The sequence below is a fragment of the Alligator sinensis genome, unplaced genomic scaffold (assembly GCF_000455745.1).
Source record: "Alligator sinensis unplaced genomic scaffold, ASM45574v1 scaffold404_1, whole genome shotgun sequence".
Taxonomy (NCBI): Eukaryota; Metazoa; Chordata; order Crocodylia; family Alligatoridae; genus Alligator; species Alligator sinensis.
In genome coordinates, this window is record NW_005841839.1 from 6,729,162 (window position 1) to 6,744,608 (window position 15,447).

General features: G+C 48.5%; 2 protein-coding genes across 2 annotated transcripts in view; one reads left to right on the forward strand and one right to left on the reverse strand.

Moving 5' to 3' along the window:
* CCNF (cyclin F) overlaps positions 1 to 7,002 on the forward strand; it is a 16,845-nt gene extending 9,843 nt beyond the window's left edge. The window contains exons 8-15 of the mRNA XM_025204433.1: positions 356 to 520; positions 1,355 to 1,478; positions 1,966 to 2,146; positions 2,622 to 2,709; positions 3,287 to 3,386; positions 3,838 to 3,968; positions 4,338 to 4,507; positions 5,192 to 7,002. Of these exons, the coding sequence (XP_025060218.1) occupies positions 356 to 520; positions 1,355 to 1,478; positions 1,966 to 2,146; positions 2,622 to 2,709; positions 3,287 to 3,386; positions 3,838 to 3,968; positions 4,338 to 4,507; positions 5,192 to 5,640 (1,408 nt within the window). The 3' untranslated portion in view covers positions 5,641 to 7,002. The remainder of the gene's footprint in view (positions 1 to 355; positions 521 to 1,354; positions 1,479 to 1,965; positions 2,147 to 2,621; positions 2,710 to 3,286; positions 3,387 to 3,837; positions 3,969 to 4,337; positions 4,508 to 5,191) is intronic.
* A 1,189-nt stretch (positions 7,003 to 8,191) lies between these two features.
* Positions 8,192 to 15,447, reverse strand: part of VRK3 (vaccinia related kinase 3) — a 15,369-nt gene continuing 8,113 nt past the window's right edge. Inside the window, exons 7-13 of the mRNA XM_025204439.1 lie at positions 15,188 to 15,287; positions 14,454 to 14,546; positions 13,895 to 14,027; positions 11,568 to 11,688; positions 11,133 to 11,191; positions 10,535 to 10,683; positions 8,192 to 8,575 (exon numbers count right to left, since the gene is read on the reverse strand). Coding sequence (XP_025060224.1) covers positions 10,535 to 10,683; positions 11,133 to 11,191; positions 11,568 to 11,688; positions 13,895 to 14,027; positions 14,454 to 14,546; positions 15,188 to 15,287 — 655 coding nt within the window. The 3' untranslated portion in view covers positions 8,192 to 8,575. The remainder of the gene's footprint in view (positions 8,576 to 10,534; positions 10,684 to 11,132; positions 11,192 to 11,567; positions 11,689 to 13,894; positions 14,028 to 14,453; positions 14,547 to 15,187; positions 15,288 to 15,447) is intronic.

Sequence of the window (15,447 nt, forward strand, 5' to 3'; positions counted from 1 at the left end):
GAGCAGCCTGCAGCTCCAGCCTCTGTTCCACTCCTCTCATTGCGGAGGCCTCAATCTGCACCCACTCACACGCCCTCCCCTTCCCTCCCCACACTCCTTCCCCCTCCCAACAGACTTACCAGTGGGACACTGCTTTCCAAGCTGCTGGGCTGTATATCGGCAATTGGATCAGTATCAGCTGATATGGCTGATCAATAATCGTCCATTGGTATTGGCCCAAAAATCTTTTATCAGTGCACCCCTACATAAAAAGTTGGTAAAGTGTTTGAGCAGGCTCTAGTGTTACAGTTGTCAATTGGTCATGGTCTGGATGGTTTCTTGCCCAACAGATCATGTGACTTATCTCCTTCCTTAGGTACATCTTAATTGACTGGCTGGTAGAAGTGGCCACGATGAAGGATTTTTCAAGTCTTTGTCTTCATATGACAGTGGGATGTGTGGATCGGTACTTAAAGCTGAGACCTGTACCCCGTGCCCGACTGCAGCTCTTGGGAATTGCCTGCATGGTCATTTGTACACGGTGAGAGTTCCAACTGCTGACTTGCAAGTGTCCGAGTGCTGATGCAGGCCTGCTTGTGCAGCTCTTTGCAGTTTTCTGTACTATGCTAATAAAGAACAGAATGAGAAATAGTCTGGTCCTTCTCTCTACATAGGCTGTCTTTTGGAATGCTGCTCTCTAGAATAAACTTTCTTAATGTTTGCAGATGAGATGCAAAATGCTGCTGCTCCCTGAATAGTTATTTAAATAAGAAAAGCCCGTTATGGTGCAGCATCTGTAGCTCCTTTTATATTAAGCACTAAGGTTTTACACACAGACTAGTAGCATTGGTATTCCTACTAGAAAGCACTTCAGCCTTATTGTTATTCAGATCAGACTATGTGATGCCCAGAAGAACAAGTTTGTATCCGTATTCATGCAGTGTGTGGGGAAGGGAAGTATTTTTAATCTGAACCAGTGCATTGTCAGTGATTTTAATTCCACTGTGGCCTCAGCGGCAGTGCTTAAAGAGAGGTTCCCAAACATGGCTCAATTCCAGGCATATGGACTAGCCCTCAGTGCTCGATCAGCAATTTTCAAGAAGCACTTAACCTGTGAAACAACTTCATGGTCAAGGTTTTCTAGCTGGCTGTCTGATAATGATGCAGCTCCATGTGAAAGACGGTGTAAATGCCCCATTAACGTTTTACCTTTCTGCTTCTTGGCCTGAGACACAATTTACTGGTGCCTTTTCTAAATTGTACTACCTTCCTCTTTCCCATTGGGGAAGTACCTTCCTAGGATACCCATGAGCATCCAGTGTGCAAGAAAAGCTCAGAATGTGTGACTTCCCCTAATTATTTGTGTATCCTGCAGCTTCATCAGCAAAGAGATCTTGACAATACGAGAAGCTGTGTGGCTAACAGATAACACATACAAATACGAAGATCTGGTTCGAATGATGGGGGAGATCATTTCTGCCCTGGAAGGCAAGATAAGGGTGAGTTTTTGGGAAATGAGTGGCATGTTCCTTTCTTCAACTCTCACTTGCTAAGTCGTGAGTAGTTGTTGTGCTCAGTGATGAGGTAGTGTAGATCCTTTTCCCAATCTCTTTTTTAATTGGATTTTGTTGCGTCTGATGCTCTGAACCAGGATGGTTTGCTTCTGAGATGCTGGTGACTGGATACTGAATTCAAATAAGAAGCTCTGAGCCAGCTGTGGGACTCATGTCCTTGGTAATCCTGTGCTTGCTGGTGCTTACTGCTATTCTTGAGGAGGTTAAGTTTTAGCCCACTTGGGACTAAGTTTAAAGATTAATTGTTCTGCTTACCACGGGCAAAGTATCTCAATAACCTGGGCTGGTAAGGAGCCATGTTATGAAATGAAAAGGGACTGCTGCTTGGAACCACTTCCATTCCGAATGTGATTGTGTCTGACACTTGACTGTTCTGAAGTTTTGCCAAGCTCTGTGTTCACCCTTGTGTTAGATTCCTACTATTGTGGACTACAAAGAAGTGCTGCTGAACATAATCTCACTGGAGAGAAGAACTCTTCACCTGTATGGCTTTATCTGCGAACTCTCACTGTTAAACACAAGTCTTTGTGCATATTCCCCTGCCCGTCTGGCTGCTGCAGCATTACTGCTAGCTAAGATATTGCACAGGCAAGGTAAGGAACAGTCTGATGCTAATCATGTAATAAATGGACTTGCAGGGAAGCCTGTCCTGTCCTCTCTGATAGGCATCATTTGGCACAAGAGCCAAGTGTATACTTAATTCATTGTGCCAAACTGCCTTGGTCATCTCAAAGGTGAAACTCTGTAGAATGATGTGATGGGCTCGGCTCACTTCCCCATACTAGCACTGGTGGGCTCAAGTTGGCACAAGGCTTGCATTGCCATGGGCTATGAAAAGATTGAGGACTTCTTCTTGCTGTTAAAGGTACACTGGGTTATGCAGCAAGGGACTTCTGAAGGGAACTGTGGCTGCCAGAACTAGGAGCCCATCAGCTGTATCTGAACTCAGACACACAATCTGAAATACCAGTGCTACTAATAATAATAATGATCTCATGTAAAACCACCCGATGTAAGAGCTGCTTGTTCAGAATGTTTCTGAGCTGGTGTTGAAAATCTCTTCTCCAGCACATCCATGGACCAGCCAGCTCTCTGAATGCACTGGATTTTCCCTAGAAGACCTGATACCCTGCATGCTGAGCCTCTATCAAAAATGGTAAAACCTTCATAGCTTTTTCTGAGTAATTTTCAGTGGTGCTCGGATGGGTAGGAATATTTGGAATCCATGTGTTACAGACTTATTGCATAAATCTGAACAAAATATTGATAATTGTTGTCTTGGAACTGGGGAGATGGCCCTGGCAAGGATACCCTTTGCTGCTTGCACTATGGGAAAGGTTGAGCGTGTTATTGATAATGAAGCTAAATGATGACCGCTTCATTCATTCAAACAGTAGTGCCCTTGGTTACAGGAGATGTACTTCTCATGGCTAGTAGCCCCAGCCTGTCAAAACTCCCTTGTTTCATAAAGCTGGGATGCATTTGCCAGCAGTGAAGGGAACCCATCATGGAAGGTATCATAAGCAGATCCTACCCTCTGCTATAAATATGATAAAGGGAGGAGTTTGGTCCTGGAGCTGCCTCAGAGCTGAGCTACCCATCCTGCTTTGCTAACCTGTTGCTATTTCTGTTGGACCAGAGCTGTTGAGAGCGATCCTTGAGACCTATGAAACAAAGGAATTCTAACAAGTCCTGTACAATATAGTGACCTGTGTTGTGATTTTTCTTCTTAGTTTCCATGATGATGTCCCAAAGGATTATAGGCAGGTGTCCTTGACTGCTGTAAAACAACGATTTGAAGATGAACGTTATGAAGAAATTGGCAAGGAGAAGGTGTGTTAGTAGCCTTTTTCTTTTCTCTATTCTGTGGTGACACACCCTCAGCAGAGAAATCTACATGGCAGGATATGAAGGACGCACTAAAGCAATGGTTCTTAACCTGCAGGCTGCATGCAACCCAATCTGCACGCTGCTGCAGGCCATGTGACATCCTGTTAAATGGATACACCGGAAGTAAGTTGTGTGGGTGCAGTCCATATAACACATTGAGAACTACAAGTGTGGCCCACTCAAGCAAACAGGTTGAGGACCACTGCACTAAAGGAATAGTAATAGTGGAGAGGTGCACAAGTAATGTGTGATGTTAGTGCTGCTTCCCTTCGGGAGTATACATTGCGCAGTGGGGCTGTAAATGCCAAGGAGCAGTTCCAGATCAAGCAGTCAGATGCCCTGATGCTTGGAGTGCACTGCTGTAGTTGTCTCACTAAACTCCCTTGCTTTTTAGGTGATGAGTTACAGCCAGCTCTGTCTGCTGTTAGGAGTGAAGCAGGAGGACCCAGAGCCCAGTCCCTTGCACACGAGTGCAGTAGAAATTCAAACTTTCCTTAGCTCTCCTTCTGGAAAGAGAACTAAAAGGTTGGTAAGCTGATAATTCCGTGTGTGTGCGCTTCTGTTTGTGTGCATACCCATGGGACCTAATATAACTCAGAAGGGAGGTCTCTCTCGGACATAAGCCAAGGGGAACCTGGCTTCCCTAAGACTGTGCACACACTTCAGTGTGGCATTTCCTCCTTTCTTCTATTCAGACCTTCCATTCTTTAGAGATCCAAGCAATTCTTTCTCATATCACCCAAAGAAAGGGTTGGATTTGCTGTGCAAGTTGTCAGTTTTGTAGCATTCTCTGGAGGAGTTTTTATAGCTAAGCGAGCAGAGATTGGCCTGGTCTTTTCCTTCCTTTCATCCATATGATCTCAGGCTAACTAACTTCTGGCTTCCATGCTGCAGGAGAAGGGAAGACAGCATTCAGGAAGACCGGGGCAGTTTTGTAACTACACCCACGGCTGAACTGTCCACCCAAGAGGAGAGTCTTCTGGACAACTTTCTGGACTGGAGCTTAGACTCCTGCTCTGGGTATGAAGGAGATCAGGAAAGTGAAGGCGAGAAAGAGGGAGATGGTGAGTTGTGCATCTTTCTATTATTTCTTTGGTTGCTGAAAAAGCACATTTCAAAGGGCAACATTGAAAGGCCTCCTTGTCATTGTACTCTGGAGAGAGTACCTTTACACAACAATCTTAGCATTACCAAAATGTTATGCATCTCCAGGACTCCCTCATTCTTTTGTGCTGCTGGAAAATATTTGGTTACAAGTCTCAAAAGGTTTTGTTCACTGGCTTCAAATTCAGGAAGATGAAGAACTGCAGCCTGTTCTAAGCATGTTCTGTTGGACTTGAAGGACTAACAAGGGCAGTATTCCTGGCTGGCTGTTAATAGATTTCACTGCTGCTGTGATCTGCTCCTTACCATCCCCTGCTAGAATCTGGAAAGTGCCAAGAATTCTGTGGCACTAGTTATGTGGCAGCTTGGTCAGTACTGCAGTATCTGTGTTTCTGTCAGTGCTGTATAACTCAGTGCTTTGTATATAGCCTGTCCTGCATGCCAGCAGTTGCTAGAATACAGCAGTGGGGTCCCTCTTACACAAGGGAATATTTTGAGCTTTCAGTTCTGTCTTAATCCATCCAGGATTCAAACTCAAGCACTCAGGATTCTCCAGCCTGTGCTGAGGCTCTGCCTTTCCTGGCTACACTGTACTCCAGTATATCCAACTAGAAACTAACCTGTTCCTTTTGATCTTTTGTCAGTAACAGCTCCCAGTGGAGTCTTGGATGTAACTGTGGTCTACATGGATCCTGCAAACCACTGCTGTCAGGATTCCAGCGATGAAGATATCCCACCCACAATGTGGTCCCGACAGGATGTTCTGGGGAGGGAGGCTGACCAACAGTGGCTCACACCCCTGACCCCAAGAGAACCTACACTAGAGGCCAGTTCAGGCTATTCCTCTGTTAACAGTGCTAGTCCTACTTCCTCTGCAGACAGTAATTTTGGAGCATATCTCAAAACTACCTCAGTGCTGTCTCTGGGCAGTTCCATGAACAAAGGGCCATACCTGTCTTACTACTTGAAATCATGTTTACAATCTGTCCACTCCAAACCTTGCAAGGGCCAGTGTGACAGAAGGCAAGTCAAGCGGAGAAATGTGGCTGAACGCAGTGAAGAAAAGATGAACTTGGGCTTCTTGAGCCTCTAATTTCATGCTGTTTTACCTAAAAGGGTTCCTGGAAACAGTATTTCTGTGTAGTCTTGCAGGGGAAGGTAGTAAGTAATTGTTGATGCCTGTATAAGCCAGCCCCTCCTTTCCCAGCTAGCCTATGCCCATCAGGGTCCTCAAGCCCAGTTCCTGCTTCTGTGGCCCATTACTGGGCCACCTCATTTCTAGGCAGCTGCTTTTTAAAATGGCCCTTCTACTTTGATCCTATGCAAATTAAAACCCCTCTTTCCATTCTAGTCTTGAGCACATGTTAAGCAAAGAGCCCCTCTATACCATCCACTGCTGTCTTGTCACCTTTCACTTCTAGCCTCTGCTGGTAGGTGAATATGTGTGTCCTCCATAACTTCACACTTTGGGTAGCTGACTCCAAAAGAAGGGAAGCAAGTTTTGTCCCCTTGTTATGGCATACATGTAACACTATGCTCAAGTTCCAACTGAAAAGCTCAGGCCATTTCTGTGGCTTCACTCTGCCAATTGCTTGCTCGCTCAAGTGGTGTCCCCCATTATGTGTACACACAGTTCACTACTGATCATTTTATGGATACAAGGAAAGCAAATGGAGGACCAAGTCCTCAGGGTACAGGTAAATAGAGGTTTACTCTGTATCAGACCTGAACTTTTAAACCTCCCTTCTACCCATCAGGCATTGAACCCAATCCCACCTGGATGTAGTCCCTCTCACCTCCAGTTAGAGGTGTAGATAAGGCAAATCCAGTCCCCTCTCTAGCTGTCATATGTTCTCTCTCAGTTGAAGAGCCTCCCTTCTGTGCCTTAACACTTCACTGCCTTGTGCCTTCCTTTAGTCCTGCTGCAGACTGTAGCTTTGTTCTGTGGTTAAACTGCCACCTTCTCCTCCATTAGGTCAACCTCACTTCCTGTCTATTGCATATTGTCTTCCTGGCCATTTCCAACATGTCCAAGTTGAGTACATATCATTTTGAACACTAGAACAGAGATGGCACTGCAGTAAGGGTAACTATCACTTCTGGATAAAGCCCCGGCTTAGATGTCTCCTCACTGCACTCCAGCCAGCCAAGGAGAACGTGTGCAATTCCAATAGCTGAGCTCAGTTTCATGCCTAATGCAGGCTGGAGAACCTATAAGAAATCACCATGTTGCAACAAGCCCAAGGCTGTGGATAAAACTGCTTCATCCTATGGATGGTTTGTTACAGGATGGGTTGCCTTTTGAACAGGGTGTAAGTGTTAAGGTACCAAGGTACAAGATTTCTGGGAGCTATGTCACTATGAACTAACACTGGAACTGCACTTCATGTTCCCCCTCCTTTATTTTAGAAGTTACAGTGGCAGAGACGATGACAGTTACCTACAATGTAGTGACTTTTTGATAAAATAATTTTTTTAATATTAGACTCCTTGTTTTCTTTACACATGAACATGATACTTAATAAATTAAGTTGATATTAATTGGTGGTTATACTGGGGGTAGATTTAATGCTCATCTGCCCTGAAACACTTGAACAAGTTGTCACAAGAACTGAGTGGCTGAGACTAAGCTCTAGCTAAGGCTGTGAGTAAGCTAATGAGTGGCATCTTTAGTATTAATACTACTAGTAACTGTCTGTAGTAATCAAGATGATCTTGTCCTTTTCAGTAGAGCTAGATTTAATTTTTGTACTGCTTCACCAGAATGTATAGTGCAGATACTGTGAAAGTGGCTTTCCAGTGCCCCTGAAGGGGGATCCCAGCTTCAAGTACGCTGCCCTCCTTTTTTTTTTTTAAGTGAGTGGATCTTATAGCCAGCACCAGGTGTAGCTTAGAGCTGTTAAAGTAAAGGAGGTAGGACTCATCTTTATGCAAAAGGTAAGAACTGAGCTGGAGACAACAAACCCAACAGCACAGAACTAGTCAGCCAACAGTTCATGCAACTAGCCTGACCATTTGCCCTAATGTCATTGAGTAGGTCTTGGGGACAAAACAAGGTGCAAAATCCCAGTTACTCCCTGCCTCTACCAACTGCTGGAGCCCAGCCATGGGAGAATGTCTTTAGCAAGCAGAGGTAGATAGAATGGGAGATGGAAGATTATGAACTCCTCTTCAGGGCTAACACAGAAGAGGGCCCCATACTGCTGCAATCACACAGAGTTTACCATCAGGACAATAAATCTCACCTCTCAGATGAAAGAATTGTGTGACATGCACTTGGTGCTTTACACCAAAACTAGCTACTGCATACAGAAAATGATTCTATTCCCAGCTCTCACTGCATCACATCCAAGTAACTTGGGTCAAGGTATTTCGTCCGAGCCCCCAAGGTTTGGAATAGACTCGCCGGAGGCGGCTCAAGCACCCGCTTTGAGCACCTTCGAAGACATTTGGATGCTTATCTTGCTGGGATCCTATGATCCCTGCTGACTTCCTGCGCCTGGGGCAGGACTCGGTGATCCTCCGGGGTCCCTTCCAGCCCGAATGTCTTATGAAATCTATGACATCCTTGTTTTGCCTCTAGGAAATGACTAACACCCAGAGGAAGGCTTCCACAGCAAATAAAAAGATTAAGACTAGAAGGCTACAGGATCCATCTGAAACTAGTTTATTAGAAAACATTTCTAGGAAGATACAAATGTTTAAAATTCCCAATTTCTTCCCCTTCACCAGGTTCAGCCCTTGTCTCCATGGCAATATGCATGGGTGCCTCAGTAGTTCCAAATGGCTGGGTAGCCATCTGCCATGAAGGAGTGGGTCTTCACATTAGTTGAAGCTCATAAAGGAACAGTGCTGGCTCAAATTTCAGCTTTTAACTTACGGTAAAATCTCTAAGAACAATCTATAAAAGTCACAATTCTAGAACAAAATGTAATGGCACAGTGAGAGCTGGCTGCACAGCTTGAGCGGGGGGGGTGCATCCCTTCCAACAGGCCTACATTTTCAGTCTCAGTCAAGTTTCCTCAAATCTGAAAGCCACAAAGCACTGCATTAATCACGGAGCAGAATGTGACTGGCCAGCTCTAGCCTGTTCACTGACAGCAGCACCATGTGAAGTTGAATGTAAGTCATGGAGAATAAAACCAGCCAGGCTTGCATAAATCTGCTTCTTAACTAAGACAATAGGCCAAATTCAGTTCTGGAAGGAGGGGTGCTGCTTCCCCCCGCCCCCAACAGGAATCAGATTTGGGATGAATTTAGGCCATTAGTTCATCAAGTATCAATGAATTTAATGGTCTCCAGAATGGAACAAGCAGTTCTGCCAGTGCAGAGGTAACAGGATTTGACTGATTTATGGCCCACCTATAGGTAACATTCCTTGTCCCGCTTGATGTCCTTTATCATGTGATCTATGGGCACCCCTAGGCCCAGAATGGCAGAAGCAGTGTTGGAGAGGCCTAAATCCTGCAAACATGAGTCTGGAACAGACACGACGACCTCTGAGAGCATTAAATAGCAGTACCTCAGCAAAGCTATAGTTAGAAAGTTGTCTTTAAAAAGGGAAAGGAGGCAGGTCTGTGCTTGACCAGTGTACCTGAAGTGGAACTTGTTTAACTGGATAAGTACAAATGAGAGCCTGGATACCTTTATACCGAAAGCCTGTTAATGTCGAAAGCAGTGGTTCTCAACCTTTTTAAACTCAAGGACCTTTTGGAAAATGTTAGTGCTGAGCTTTCACTTATTTTTTGACTACAGAAAAATAATGGAACAATTCTTCTGTTGCAAAGAACTCAAAGACTTCAACAGATAACTGGTTCTGGCACTACAGATTCCTATTTGAAATCTCTAGGTTTATCTTGTGAATCATGTGTTAGTGTTTGTACACCTAATACTGCACAGCACCCTGGCTGAGTATCACTGGTCTAAAGACTCCCTTTTCTCCCTGCTTTGGCTCTAGGATGCTCAGTGTGTGAGTGCTGCCAAGTGCAAAAGCCAAATGTGAATAAAAGGCATTAGAAATCTTTCTCTAGGCCTTTGGAACAGACCCAGACAACAACCCCCTTGCTGGGCAGTGATCCTCCAGCCAACTTAACCCAAATAAACTGTCAGGTTCCCTGATGGATGATAAATGGGAACAAAGTGTTTAGGGGAAAGACTAGGGAGTCCTGGTAGGAGGAGCTCCACCAGACTGAGGCTCTTCCCAAAAGGCAAGTCCCACCCGTTGTAGAAGCTTTTCTTGATCTCTAGCATGAGAGATGACCAGCTGGAAGAGTTGGGGAAACTGATCAGAGATGGGAGGAAAGGGCAGGGGACTTGAGTACTAGAAGAGAGCTAAGGAATGGAAAATGAAGACACAGCATGCTGAAAGGGATTATGCAGAACATGGCTCCTTCTGGAGCTTATAAAAAGTGTCTGGGCTCAGGCTCTCCCCCCACCTTTTCACTCAGTGACCATGTCTACACACGCACCATTTGTTTTCCTGGGGACAAGAAGCTTCAGCATACCTGGGGCCACTGCTATTCATCCCTGGGGAATGCCTGTGCTATGCGCCCTCTAGTGCGCAGCAATTTACCCTGGGTGGGGTTGAGAAGGCTGGGTGCTGGCCGCAGCAGCCTTATGTGGGGTCCTGGGGGAGTACAGCTGTGCTCCTGCAGCTAGGAGCCTGGCTGGCAGCTGAAGTGTGGCTCTGGCAGGCTGGCCCGCTTTTTTAAGACATGGGTTTTATTTGACCCCAGGATATCCCAAGGTCAAACCCAATCCCCCCCTCCTCCGCAAGGTAGCAGCACAGGAAACGCCTGCATGTGCAGTGCCATATACCATACGTCTGCGCTCATCTGGACAGGGCCAGTGATGAGAACAACCCTTCTTATAGTGGCACACGTGTGTGTATAGGAGAGATTTTTTTTTTAGAACAGGGCAGTGTTCCCCACTTGCAGAGGGACCAGTGGGAGACCCTGCCTACCTCACCTGCAATCAAAACTCATTACCTAGGGCACCATGTTGACATCCACTGAGTCATAGGCTGAAGCTCTCATCCTCTCCAGTGGCTTCCTCCAGATCTCTCGCAGAGCCTCGTAGTCTGGCTTCTCCTCGTACTCTAAAGCCATTGCTTGCTGCAGGTAGCTCTGTAGGGCACCTACCAGACACCAGGAACTTCAGTACAGATGACTGTATTTCCAGAGAGCAGCACCCCCAGGCACTTCTGAACCAGCTGCTAACCACCACCAAAGCCCCCCTCATTGTTAGACAGTTGGAGGGACTTGGCTCCATATATATGCAACTTGCCCAAGGTCACCCAACATGTAAGTGGCAGAGCTGGGAAGAGAACCTGGTTTCCCCCTCCCCCACATTTGTTGTTGGCTCATACTGCCTTCAAAGCTAGGCTCGTGAATATTGCCCCATGGTGTACAGAAGCTGACACAGTGTACACCCACCCTTGTTCCAGCACAAAGGAAGTGAGGGAGCCTGAGAGCTGGCATGTCATGGTTCCCACAAGAGAGCAGCTTTGAGCTTCAGAGAGTAACTGGACTCAACCCCCACTGCTCTATGTCCCCCTCCATTCCAAGGCCCTATGCTGGTCCATACCTGGAATTGTTTTCCGGACATAGCACAGTCTCAGGAGGCCAGTCACATCCATTCTGTGCCTACAGCATTTGACAAACATTTGGTGATAAACAACAGACACAAGCAGAGGACCCCAGAACAAGCAGCCTCCAGCCATGTGGGCAAATTAAGGCTGTGCTGGGGTGACTGAATTAGAGATGGCCGAGCCCACTCTCTGGGGGACAAACCAGACCTCACTGCACATCTGTCTGAAATGCTGGGATAAAGCCTGATTCCACTGGAGTCAGGAGAGGTAACTTTCAGGGGAGCCAGCCCTTAGAAGCTGGGTGTCTTGTTAATTCTGACTGGATCAAATCAGCTAAGTGTCCCCTGGGAGTTATGAAACCTCTGATCTTACTCCTTTACTTCCAAGGCCCCCACAGAGTGGTCAGCCATTTCTCCCACCCCAGAGCTCACCTCTTTTTCTGTTCCATCACAGCTTGAACATTGGCCAGCTCATTAGACCAGGGCAGGAAGCCGCAGAGCCACTTCAGCAAGCAGTAGCCCAGAGACTCCAGGTCACTCCGGCGAGATGGAGCTGAGGGGAGGGGAAAGAACAAAAAAAGTTTACATATGCTCAAGAAATTCTTTGAGAAAGCAGAGTTTGGGAGATGGATAAAGAGTAGGGCTGTGTGAAATTTTGACGAGTGTTTCATTTCGAAGCTGTTTCAACGCGTTTTGAGCTCGAAACAGTGAAATCAAAACGACACAAAAGGCTTCAAAACAGCTTTGAAACGAAATGAGGGCACTTGAAACATTTTGAAACGTTTCGAGTTTTGAAGCAGGCTGGTGGCAGGAGGTGGGGGAGAGCCAGGGCTGCGTTCCAAGCAGCTCCACCAGCCCCATGGAGCTCAGCCCGGCAGTAGGAGGCGGCAGGAGAGCCAGTGGCGGAGCTGCTTGGAGCACAGCCCTGGTGAGCACAGCCTGGAGGCGGGGGGCTCCGCAGCCCCATGGAGCTGACCCTGGTGGCAGGAGGTGGGGGAGAGCCAGGGCTGCGCTCCAAGCAGCTCCGCCACTGGCTCTCCTGCCGCCTCCTACTGCCGGGCTGAGCTCCATGGGGCTGGCAGAGCCACTTGGAGCGCAGCCCTGGCTCTAAGTGCAGCCCTGGCAAGCACAGCCCAGTAGCTGGAGGCTCTGCAGGTCCAGTGAGCTGAGCCTGGCAACAGGAGGCAAGGAAGAGCCACTGACCATACCTGCGATCAGAGCCAGGGCTGCACTCCAAGCGGCTCCACCACTGACCCTGTGCCGCCTTTCGCCACCAGGCTCAGCTCCATGGGGCTGCAGAGCCTCCCGCTGCGGGGCTGTGCTCACCAGGGCCGTGCTCCAAGCAGCTCCGCCAGCTTCATGGAGCTCAACCCAGCAGCAGGAGGCGAAGAGAGAGTCAGTGGAAGAGCTGCTTGGAGTGCAGCCCTGGCCAGTGGTTCTCTCCTGCCTCCCGCCACCAGGCTCAGCTCCATGGGCCTGCGGAGCCTCCAGCCACCAGGCTGTGCTCACCAGGGCTGCGCTCCAAGTGGCTCCACCACTGGATCTCCTACCGCTGAGCTGAGCTCCATGGGGCTGGCAGAGCCACTCAAAGTGCAGCCCTGCGGCAGGAGGTGGGGACAGCCAGGGCTGCACTCCAGGTGGGTCCGCCAGCCCCACGGAGTTCAACCTACCCTCCCAGCGCTGCTGGACTCCTCCCAGGGGCATAGGCCCCCACATCTGCACGCGGGATGACAGGACGCTGTCAATGCTGCCTGGGGCCAGCGGCAGCACCAGTCTTCCTGGCACTGGGCGTGGGCTGTGCCCAAGGGTACAGGCCCCCAGATCAGCACACGGGATGACAGGAGGCTGCTGCTGCTGCCTGGGGCCAGCGGCAGCAGCAGCCTCCTGTCATCCCAAATGGAAATCTGGGGTCTCGCACCCCTGGGAGGAGTCCGGCACAACCCCACAGCCCTCCCGGGGGCACAGGCCCCAAGATCTGTGTGCGGGATGACAGGAGGCTGCTGCTGCCAGCCAATGACACCAGTTTTGCTTTTAGCAGTTTGAGATGCAGCTTCCCAGAAAACCCTGCACCTCCTTGAAACTTGGCAGGCGTCATGCCCTCAGAAGGGCTACCATCCCTGCAATTTTCATCCAAATCAGGCAAGGAATGACAAAAGTTATAGGCATTTTAGTGATGCCCCATTATAGCCTATGGCCAAAACGCCAAAACAGTATTGAAATTCTGAAACAGATTCGGTTGATTTGAAATGCGACAATGATCTGAAACACTGAAATGAACCACTGTCCCTCCGAAACTGAAACAAAACACAGCCATTTCACATAGCCCTACCCCCATCATCTGGGCCTTTTAGCAGTAGATTGGGTGAGGGACCAGTGAGTGTATGGAAGGAAAGTGCCCAGGCCAGATACTGGAGCTAGGCCCTTTCCCAGGTCTAACCCACTTTGGGAAGGGACTCCGGGAAGGCTTTGGTATGTGTTCCTGTTCACCAGCACACCCTGTTCCTGGATTTCTACTCCCTACCCTGGCTGGGTTTCAGGTAGACTGGAAACATCCTCATGCCTCCTGCCTGAGTCACTTGGTGGAGCTGCATGGCAGGAGGGAGCAGTAGGCTGGCTGGCTGGGAGGGACACTCCCTAGATGAGCATCAGGAAAAGGGAAACAAGCTCAAGCAGAGGAAGCCACAAGCCAGCAGGGCTGGCACAGCAGAGGTTTTTCCTGCTGGACTTTGCTGCCTGATATTGGGGCTGTGTGATCTCACCAACTCCTTTGTGGCTATCCAGGCTGATGAACTCGATGGTGCCCTCATGAGGAGTCCTGCTGCCTTCATGGTGAGCCACGTGCTTTCCCTCCGGGCAGTATCGGAAAGCGAAGCAGTAGCCTGCCAGAGTGACCTGAGAGACAGTGACAAAGCTTAATGACTTGTGGAGGGACCCCAGCAAGAGGCAAGAAGGGAGCACTGTTGATCTGGGAAAGCCAAGGAGCTCGCCATCCTCTTACCCCTTCTTCAGGGAGATCTCCAGTGGGAGCCAGTGAGACTTCCAGGGCATCCCATGTTCTTTTCCCCTCTGGTTTCTTATATAAATAGACTTAAGGTAACCCAGGGCATCAGGACCCTTTCCTGGCCTACATAGATCCTTGGTTTCTGTAAGCAGCAGCTCCACAGCATGCAGGCTCTGCTCCCATTGCATGCGAGTCCCAGCAATTAGCGTCCCCACCCTGTGGGCACAGTGACAGAGCTCCATCTCCACTCCCAGGAGCCCTCCCACAGCCTCTGCTCACATGTGGGTCCCTCTGCCCCTGCTGTTCTCATTCCCCACCTGTGTGAGGTCCACTGGGTTCACAAAGATGTTCTCAGCAGCGAGGTCTCCATGCACATACTCGTTCTCATGGATGTACTCCAGGCAGTCTAGCTATGAGCAGACATTAGGACAGAACATCAGAGCCAGGCAAAGCATTTTGGCACCTTGGTTAACTCTATTAGGCGCCTCCAGGGCAACTTTCCCTGGGTACTCAACACCTGGCAGACTGAGAAGAGGGCTCACTGGGTACAGCCCTTCTCAGCCCCTGCTGTTCAGGTGTTGAGGAACAAACCTGGGAAATTCAAGGGCTTCCATTCACTCCCCAACTTCCAGCATCCTTGAGGGTGAACACAGATACACCCAGGAGTTTGTAACTACCACCTTCAGCCAACCCCACAGCCTAGCACAATCTAACACAGAGATCAGAGACTGGAGCCCAGCTCAGTCCACTGGGCCCCTGTTTGCTAAGTTACAGAGGAAAAGCAGTTTCTGCTGACTTCAAATGCTTTGTGTCTGCTACTACTTCAGACCCTGAAAAATTTATTCTGGCAGGTTTGTGCAATTTTGTGTGGCTCTTCTCTACTTTTAAACAGGAATAGCTGGATGTGACTTGGCTTCCCGTTCTCTCTCATCCTGTGCCTAGAGCAGCAGCAGACTCAGCATTTGCAATGCACTGCTCCCAAGCCCAGCCTGGGTGAGAAGCAGCATCCTCTTCACAACCCTACCCCAGAAAAGGCTGGACCTGCACGTACCAGCCGCACTGCAACCTGGAAAACCGTTTTCTCTGTCAGGTCTGTGCCATCGTCAAGGATGGACTGAAGGGTTCGCCCTAAATCTGGGAACACCAGAAACCTGTGACAAGAGAAAGAATAAATCAACTCAGGTGTTCAGCAACACCCCTCAAGGGTGATTTTCAAGGCCCTCATGCCACCATTACCCAAACCTCCACATAGACTGGTCTTCCTCCACCTCTTATTTCATAAAGGCAAAAATTTCCATCAAAAATGAAGGG